Source organism: Ailuropoda melanoleuca, chromosome 4 (genome assembly GCF_002007445.2).
Source record: "Ailuropoda melanoleuca isolate Jingjing chromosome 4, ASM200744v2, whole genome shotgun sequence".
Taxonomy (NCBI): domain Eukaryota; kingdom Metazoa; phylum Chordata; class Mammalia; order Carnivora; family Ursidae; genus Ailuropoda; species Ailuropoda melanoleuca.
Window position 1 is genome coordinate 18,745,130 of NC_048221.1, and position 9,082 is coordinate 18,754,211.

The 9,082-nt window shown below is 54.7% G+C and overlaps 1 protein-coding gene across 2 annotated transcripts; it reads right to left on the minus strand.

Annotated features, from left to right (window-relative positions):
* Nucleotides 1–502: 502 nt before the first annotated feature.
* On the minus strand, nucleotides 503–7,023 carry RASSF1 (Ras association domain family member 1). Of its 2 annotated transcripts, none has more exons than XM_011226604.3 (5): nucleotides 6,333–7,023; nucleotides 2,821–2,925; nucleotides 2,352–2,649; nucleotides 2,120–2,235; nucleotides 503–1,467 (listed from the first exon to the last, which is right to left on the minus strand). In XM_011226604.3, the coding sequence occupies exons 1-5, from the start codon at nucleotides 6,552–6,554 to the stop codon at nucleotides 1,321–1,323; spliced, it is 888 nt and encodes a 295-aa protein (XP_011224906.1). In that variant the 5' UTR covers nucleotides 6,555–7,023; the 3' UTR covers nucleotides 503–1,320. The 2 variants fall into 2 exon arrangements, with proteins under 2 accessions (XP_011224906.1, XP_034514261.1); XM_034658370.1 differs by having other exon boundaries at nucleotides 2,821–2,956; nucleotides 6,333–6,914.
* Nucleotides 7,024–9,082: the final 2,059 nt, after the last annotated feature.

Consider the following 9,082-nt stretch of genomic DNA (forward strand, 5'->3'; position numbering starts at 1 on the left):
ACTGTTGCATGTAGAGAAGAAACCAAACCTAAAGAAAATTAAGTTATTGGCCAAATGTATAGCTACGTTCAGTCTGGAGAACTTTGGATTCAGTGCTCCTTCCAAACCCACTAGAAGGCATCCTTCACGAAGACAAGAATTAACAGCTGGACCTTCAGTGCCATGAGCAGTGTCTGGTCCTGGTCCACAGCAGTAGCTCAGCAAGTATTTGGTGAAAACGCCTCCCAGAGCTTGGGGTTTGTGTGTGTGTGTGTCTTGCCTGTACCACGACCTAAGCCTCCCACAGCTTGGGGTGTGTGAGTGTTGGGAGGGGTGTGGGTTCCCTAAATTCTAGATTATATTCTTGCCTGTACCACGACCTGAGCCCCATGGTGCTGCATGATGACAGTGCATATTTGTACCCCACATCATTCACAAACTGGTCACATGGTGCTCTGTGAGCCTGTCCATCACCCTTGGCAGCCACTGGCATGAGGGCAAATTTGGTTGAGGGCACATAATAGAGTTCAAAAGCAGAATTCTTAAATCTTTATTCAGCCAATTCTCTCAGGCCCCACGCCCTGATGATGACTGTCACCCTCACCCCCTTCCCCACAGGAGGCATGCAGCTGAGGCCACAGAATATTACATACATTCGCACACATCATCAAAAATAACTGAGGGAAAGACCCTCACTTTGATTGGCAAACAAGGCACAGACCTGGACCAGCGCCCACACTCACACAGACCCTGGCCCAGGGACATCCTCCTTGGAGGAGGAACTGAGGCACTGTTGCTGCACCATGAGCCAGCATTCCCTGACTCCAGTGTGTGTGAGGAGTCAGAAGCCACTGTAGAGGGAAACCTAGACTCTTCCCCCACACCTGCCTTATCTTGAACACCTGCCCCTGGATCCAACTGTTCTGAAACCCCATCCAAGACCCAAAACATACGACTTTTCCCCATAGGTGAGGGTCCTTATCCCTGCAAACACGACCCTATGCTGTTTGTAGGGTCTCCCAAGATTCTGGTATCTGAGACATGAATTAAGGAGACTTAATTCTGCTCTATCCCTGCTCCAAGACTGGAGCAGCTTCTTGGGGGCAACCCTGGCCCACCATGATTCACTACATGAAGGGCAGAAGGGTACAGAGCCATGCTCTGCTACACCTGTGGGTGGACACAGGGGGCCAGCTCCTTTGCTGTTCTTTGGGCTCATTCCCCCAGTAAGAGACGAGCTCCATACACACTCATTCTTCAGGCCACATGGGCCCTGTCACACTCACACGGCACGCCCTCGGCGCTGCCTACTCTCCTCCTTTCACCCAGGGGTACAAGAGGTCACCCCAGGGGGCAGGCGTGCAGGGCCTCCTGGATCTTCTGACGGCAATAGGAATACTTTTGCAGGATCTGGCGGAGGTGTTCCTCTTCCTCCCGTTGTAGGATGCGCAGGAAGTTGTGTAGTTCAGGCATGCTAAAGGCATCCCACTGCAGGTGGAGAGAAGGGAAACAGGCTGCAGCAGGCATGGCCAAACCAGCAGGCCCTCCCCAACGAAAAGCAGCAGTCATGTCACACAGCTAGGATGGGGCTTTCCAATGTTAGGCTTTTGCCTGAAGGGCCCATGCTAGGATTCTTGACAATAGTCTGTATAGAAGATGGGCCCCATAAAGCAGTCACCTCGAAGACAGGCAACCAAACCAGATGTTCCCCAGTTACTTGTGGACAGGTTAAGCACACACTCTGAGTTTAATACTACTCCACAGACCCAATGCTTTGAAGCCAGAAAGCTTCCAGGTAAAAAGTCCTAATGTCTGAACGCGAGCCTCTCTGACGACGTGGGCCCTTCTATGTGCTTTGATCTGGCTTGGAATCACCACGCTATCAGATGGATTCCTGATCTCCTGAGGACTTTCCCCAATAGAAAAGGACAGACAATACTTCCTGGCATTTTGGGACAGGGCCGTGACCTTGGCTTGCATGGCCTGGAAGACTTCACTGTAGCTATAAGGTTCACATACTCCTGAAGAGGCTTTGCAGAGCTTTTTCTCCAGCCCTTTCCTCCTTCCAACTTTACTGCAGCTGTGATCCACTAGCCTTGCCCAGTGACAACCAAGTAGCAAAAGAGGGCTGTGTACTCACATTCACCTCCCCAGAGTCATTCTCCTTGAGGACAAAGCTTAGGGCCTTCTCGCTGGGCCCTGCAAGGAGCCGCAGCCGCAGGGGCTGCTCATCATCCAACAGCTTCCGGAGGTACACTGAGGGCCAGGCAGGGAGAAGAAAGTATTTGATTAGAGTCAGGCCCAGCCCACTTAGCTCCTTACACATGGTGCATGCATATATATCCTCATACATGGTGGGGTGGGAAGCCCACCTTGGCCATGGCGTTCAGCCCGCTCAAAGAGTGCAAACTTGCGGGGGTCATCTACCACCAAGAATTTGCGAAGTAGGGCCTCAATGACCTCACGTGCCCGCGTGCGTGACAACACATGCAGGTGCTTGACAGCATCCTTGGGCAGGTAGAAGGAGGTCCGGCGCTTCACAGCTGTGCCCCGCCCTGGGCCCCGCCTGGCATCCTGCAAGGAGGGTGGCTTCTTGCTGGAAGGCACTGAGACAGGACGCACCAGCTTCAGTTGAACTTTGATGAAGCCTGTGTAGGAGCCATCCTTGTTCTGAAGAGGAGAAACCAAACCATGACTACGTTCCAGGTGAGATGGAACAGATTTGGACACTGCTAGTCCACTTGGGGCTAGGCTAGGTGTGACTATATCACTGCTTAGACCCACCCAAGAATACCTTAGCTGTAGCCTCTCCACACTCCCTTCCCCAGGCTGTCAACTCACCAGGCTCATGAAAAGGTTGCTGTTGATCTGGCTATTGTACTCCTTGATCTTCTGTTCAACCTCAGCCTGAGAAAGGTCAGGTGTCTCCCACTCCACAGGCTCGTCCTGAAAGATGGGCCAGCATGGACATAGGGCCCTAAAAGAACCCATCCCACTGTAATGCATGTCACAGACGGGGAGGGGAGTCTGGGTGGGCCACTTTGCAAAACAGCCTCTGGGGCAGCCTTTGGAAACTGACTACAACGTCCCGATGGAAAGAACCCACCACTGCTCCTGGTTTTGAATGCAATGGGTGGGCACAGCAAAGGCAGAGTCATTTGGCTTCTTTATGCTGCTACATGGGGCCTCCTCAGCCCTGGGTGAGGCCCTATGGATACTTTAAAACCAAGACAACTGAAGATACAAAGTCAGAGACCAGGAAAAGATGTGGGATTCTTATTGACAGTAAAAGCACCTTTCAACTACACAGACTGATTCCAGCACCCTGGTGCGGTCAGGGGTGTCCTGGAGAAGGGAGACCACTTTGGCACTCTGCCCCAGCAAAGTGCCATGACCACAGGGTGAGAGGTGGACTGGTGCACACCAGGAGCCCAGCCAGCTATTGGTAAGAGGGTAAGGGCAACCTCTACAATGTTAACACCCTCTGGTGAGGGATTTGGGGCCAGCCCTGTATGTCTCACACATAGGGAGGAAACCACTGTGACATGCCATTTGATCTTGACCCAAGCTGCACAGAAGGCAGCTTCAGGCCAGGCTCCAATGTGCCTCCTGGTAGAGCCGGTCCCACAAGTGCCAAACAGGTAGGCTTCTGCATCTCCTCCCTCCTATCTGGACATTTAGCCCAAAGATTTTTTGTTCTTCCACTCAGCCCATTCCCCGCTCCTCCAGGGGCTGGATTTTTGTCGGAAGGGTGGAGTATGGACCAGGGCAGTCAGAGCTCTGAATTAACAGTTTTCTATCAAACTCCCTGGTTCCATTGCATCAGCCTTACTTCCTGTTGACGTCAGGCCCTGGTTGGAATGGGAGTGTCACAGACACAGCTGAGATCACTGCTGACCAATGCTTTGTCCCAGGGGAATTCTTACCAGCTGGTCTCCTGCAGAATAACCTGTGTCCAGCTCTGAGCCCAGGAGAGGCAGGCTTCTCCCTGACTGCTGCTTTGGAGCCCCTATGCTTAAACCATCTGATGGGGATGAATAGGGAGGACAAATGAGAGGGTAGGGTGCTCTTCACCTAAACAGCTTTTTAGCAGTATGCTCTTCACCTAGAACCTGCCAGTGAGTATGTGGCACTGAAGACTGAGGTTGGGGCCTCACAGGGAAAAGGTATTGGGGGAGGGGTGGGAACTGAAGACTATTTGCTCCCCCAAGTTAAAAAAAAATCTCCTGGACGTAGGGGAACACTAAGAAGTGAAAACTCCAGCAGAAATCTTACTGGGGGCAGGGAGAAACCCTCCAAGACTAGTAAAGAACAAATAGTGTGGACCCTGGAAAATGGGAGATCTGATGGGTAAAATGAAGGATGGAGCCTGGGAATAAAGGGTGGATGTGTTTGTTCAGGCCCAAGGAGAGGGCTTGGGACAGGAAGGAGTGACCCGACAGGAAGGAGTACCAGGAGTGCTACGGGGCAGAAGGAAAACTGAACAAACCCTAGTACCGGGGCAAGAAGGAAGAGAACGCTATTTATAGAACGGTGGGCATGGAGATGGCACCAACTTATTTCCCTTCCTTGTGATGGTTCTGAGCTCCAGTATGAGGATGAGAATGCTTGCTCCTTCCTCATCCCTTCCCCAGTCACCGAGGAGCCCTGGACTGGGGTGCAGTGATGCAGTGATCTATGTTTCAGTCTCTTCCCCTCTCCAGGTGAACCTCCCTTAGGGCTCCCCCCCCCTTACTATCTTTACCCATAAAACAAGGGACTTGGACTGGAGGTATGGCACCGTCCTGCCAGGATTCTAAAAGAAAAGAAAAGTTTCTTTTTCCGCTTCCAAAGCTTCCGGCTGGAGGATTCTAACAGCCATCCCAGAAGTGTGCACAGCAGGACCATGGAATTTCCCTTCTTCTGCACTACAGTGACCCATCCTCCACTGTCCATAGTGACTGATGGTTGTTTGTTTTTTTTTTAAGATCTCATGTATTTATTTGAGAGAGAGAGAATGAGAGAGAGAAGGAGAGAGAGCAAGCTTGAGATGGGGGAGGGTCAGAGGGAGAAGCAGAATCCCTGCTGAGCAGGGACCCCAATGTGGGACTCGATCCTGGGACTCCAGGATCATGGCCTGAGCTGAAGGCAGTCACTTAACCAACTGAGCCACCCAGATGCCCCTGATGGTTTTTATTTTACATACAACTAGGGACTCCCCAGCCTCCTTTTCAATTGGTTAGTGTCTTGTGGTTTTCTCACTATTCCACAATGGAAAATGGCTCAAGCGTGAGTGACAGACGGTCCCAGGGATCCACACTCAAACCTTGCACCCAAGCTCTGGGCTGAACTGTAGAGTAAAATTTAAACAGTATAAAATTTTTATCTAAAGAATCACCCACAAGTCCCTCTCCGTGGCTCACGTAAGGAATTCTGTCCCATTGCTGGGAAGTATTCCGAGCTTCACGGTCCCCATCTCTCTTTCCTGATGCTCTGTCCAGGGTGATCCCGAGGTGTACCAGCTCCAAAACAGTTACCTGACTTTGGTGGTCACACTCATGGCATACAGCACAGAGGTTTCTGATAATGCGGACACCTAGGAGACTCAGGAATAGTGGCTACAGCACCCCATCTTATAGTCCTGTATTAGTAACCCCTCTCTCTTGACCCCTCCTCAGGGCTTCATACAATCTAGCCTGCTTCACCTCCTGTGGATAAAATGCTCCTGTTTGCTTACAGTCCAGAACTAGGCTTCCTTCCCGTCTATTTCCTGAATATCCTTCCTACAGGTCCTACAAGTTTTAGTACATGTGCTGCCGAAGCGAGCACTCCAGCCAGGTCCACTCCAGAATCCTCCACATTCCAGAAGCCGGTGGCAGGCCAGGACTGGTAAGAGGTGGGGACTCAGCTGGCTCCGTCCAGGAGTGCATATGGAGGGGCCCGAACCTTCCTCCTAAATACACTTCCCAGTTCCCAGCGAGGACACCTCCCTTTCCACTTCCTCCCAATACCCCCCCGCCCCCGTTCCCCCAGAGAGGAGGTGGGAGTGTCCGAACGCGGAAATCGAGGTGCTCGTCCAGACTGCGCAGTCGGCTTTAGTCATAGGTGGATCATGCCCGTCCCGGGTCTACCCCAAGCCACGTAGCTGCTTCCCCTGGTTCAACCGGTCTGTGATAGAGACTACAAGGCCTCGGCACCCGGCACCGAGGCGCTGAGAGCCCCGCACACGGTTTCGCGGGCTGGCCCCGGGCCGGTACGGAATCCCCACTGACGGAAGAGCGGCTCTGCCCAAAAACTAGAGCCGGCAACTTAGCGAGAAGGGGCAGGGTCCCAGCGACTGTCACCGGCCCGCCGCCCCAAACCCCGGCCCCCACCTGGTCCCGACGCGGCCTGCGCGCCAGTGAGGTACGCGCCGTGAAGTACTGCTCGAGCTCCGAGTCTGAGTCCTCCTGGCTGCAGTAGCCACTGCTTGTTGTGCTGCTCCAGGTCATCTCGAAAGAAGGCGTCCCCGCATCCGCCTCGCCCATCGCCGCGCCCGCCCGCCAGCTCCCCGAGTCCCGTGCGCCCGTAGCCTCCAACCACCGCCCCAGGCGCATGTGCGCGTGCGCCGGGATCGGAGTTCGCGCGGCAGCCGTTAACACTGAAACGTAGACAGCCTGGATCTGGCCCTCGTCTCATTGGGGGAGGAACCTCGAAGGGCGGGTTCCTACACTCCCCGCCTCCAGGGATGACTTCATAGCCCAGGCATCTCAGCTCGGCTCCGCCTCGCAGACCCCACCTCTCTCGCGGAACAAGTCGGAGCGTGTGCGCATGTGCACCAGCGTGGCCGCAAAACCGGATGCGGATGCGAGAAGGTGCGGAAATTGCGCGGGCGCGGAGCCTGGGCGATTCCGGGCAGTCCCCGCGGAGTCAGCATCCGCGGTACCCCTTCGAGCTCGCGCGCACAATTAGCCTCTCTGTCGCGGGAAACCCGCTGTTAGGACGCTCAGAGCGCGTAACGCCGGGCGGCCCTAAGCAACTCCTGCAATGTGGCCGGCTGGTCTGCGCGCCTTTTCTGTACGCCCCCCTCCACCCCCGCCCCGCGCTCACCACGTTTGTGTCCAGCTCCAGCGCAGGTTCCCAGCCCAGGTCCCGGGGCCCGCAGCAGTCCAGGCAGACAAGGGCGCGGCAACGGTAGTGGCATGTGAACTTGCAATCTGCAGAGAGGCCGGGCCGTGAGGCGGAGGAGCCCCAGCGCCAGTTCAGAGCAGCATTCCGGTCATGGAAGGGAACCCCCGGGATGAAGGCCGTTGCCCGCCAGGCTCTGGCATGACCGGCCTTATCTTAAGGTCTCGTTACCCCCGGCTGCTACACAGATTCTAGTGTTGGTCCCCCGACGTCTGGAAACTGGCGGGAAAGCCTCAGGCGGTTAGGGATCCAGGCCTGTTGAACAGCTGGAACTCTAGCACCGAGCGCAGAACTTCCCCCTTCCGCATTGTCACCCCCCCCCATCTCCGCGTATTTAATTGAAGGGCAAAAAACAAAAAAGCCTTTAACTCTTGTCCCCCTCCAGCTGTCTCTACATCCCTCGCACCAAAACTTGTCAACATTCGTCTGCATACACTCACCTTCACTCTCTCCTTTACCCATTCCAGTCAGGCTTGCCCCTCCCTCCAGGAAACTGGTTAGGGTCCTCAGCAACCTGTGCACGGTCGAATGCCAGGTCCATTCTCCATGCTCACCCCTTCAGCATCGTTTGATGCTTACTCTCCTTGGTTTCCAGAGCTCCCTACTACCCCGATTTTCCTCCAGTTCCCTGCAGCTCTTGGTAAGTTCCTTTGGTTCTGTCTCAACTCCCAGATCTAATGGACAGTGTCTGAGGCTCAGTCCTGATCGCTGCCCTGCTCTGTGTACACTTACCAACCCCAGATCCAAGGCTTCCATTGCTGACCTCCCTCCTCAGATCAAAGCCTCTGTCAACCCAATGTGGCCAAAGCAACTCCTCTTCCACGCCCCCTCCCCACCAGAGCTCCTGTATTTCATCTCTGTGTCCACTTTATTTCTCCTTGGTAACACTGCAATGTCCCAACCCTTGCTCATAGTTGGTATTCTGTCACAACCCTGGTGTTTCAGGACGGACTCTTGTACTGGATGAGAGGGTCTCCATGCCTACGCAGGCCTGGGACACCCCTAAATCCTTAAATGGGCCAGAGCAGTGATTCTCAACTGCTCTCAATTCCAGGCTGCCTACTGGAATGATTTTTCCCCCCAATTGCTGATACACCTCCAGTGATTGATTCAACAGGTCTGAAGTCCAGGCATTGGGGTTTGGAGGGCTGTAAAATCCCAACCGATTCTAGCTGGTGTATATAGCCAGTGGGGCAGCAACCTCTGCTTGCTGGTGATTCCTGGGAAGGCAGAAGGACACTGCTGTGTGGTTGTTTCATGTTTTAGCACCTAATTGGCTAGGCCTGCAATAGGTATTTGATCAACAAAATTCCTGCTTGCAGAGGGCCCACCCAAGGTACTTTTCCCCTGCCCCTCTCCCACAGGGGGGAAAATTCCCCTCATCCCAGAGATTCTGGTGGCGGACACAGTGAGTGAGTCTTTGGGAAGGGGTGGGCCTGGCAACAAGGACTTACAGAGATTGGTGGAAACACAGGCTTTCTCGGGAAGAGCCAAGGCACTTTAAAGATAAAAACCTTGAAATCAGCACCTTATTCATAGGCAGCTGCCTCTGCGCAACTGTGTCCCTGATGCAGGTGGAATAGGACATATACACCATCTACCTGCCTGCACTCTCTTAAACGATGGGGCAAAGGTAATGGACCTGGCCCGCGGGAACCGACCCTGCCGACCGACCCCCTCCTTTGCGACTTGACACGCAGCGACGGCGCTGCCTCTTGGCTGCCCGTTTCGCTCTCGCCAGCGCGCCGGGCTGCTACTCACGCGCGCACTGCAGTCCCTTGCGCACGACGCCCCAGATGAAGTCGCCGCAGAGGTCGCACCACGTGTGCGTGGCGGGCCCCGCGGGCTGGAAGTGGTGGCCGCGGCCCGCGACCAGCTGCCGTGCCGGATTGCGCGCGGTGCCCGGCGCGATGCGCAGCGCGTTCGCGCGCTCCAGCCGGGTGCGGCCCGGGCCGGC

Bases quoted from the DNA above. Each gene is read 5' to 3' on its own strand.
- RASSF1 (XM_011226604.3), bottom strand. From the start codon at position 6,554: ATGCGCCTGGGGCGGTGGTTGGAGGCTACGGGCGCACGGGACTCGGGG. The intron at 2,650-2,820 runs GTGAGTTGACAG...TCTCCTCTTCAG, and splicing joins GCAACCTTTTCATGAGCCTG to AACAAGGATGGCTCCTACAC. The intron at 1,468-2,119 runs GTGAGTACACAG...CTCCACCTGCAG, and splicing joins ATGACTCTGGGGAGGTGAAT to TGGGATGCCTTTAGCATGCC.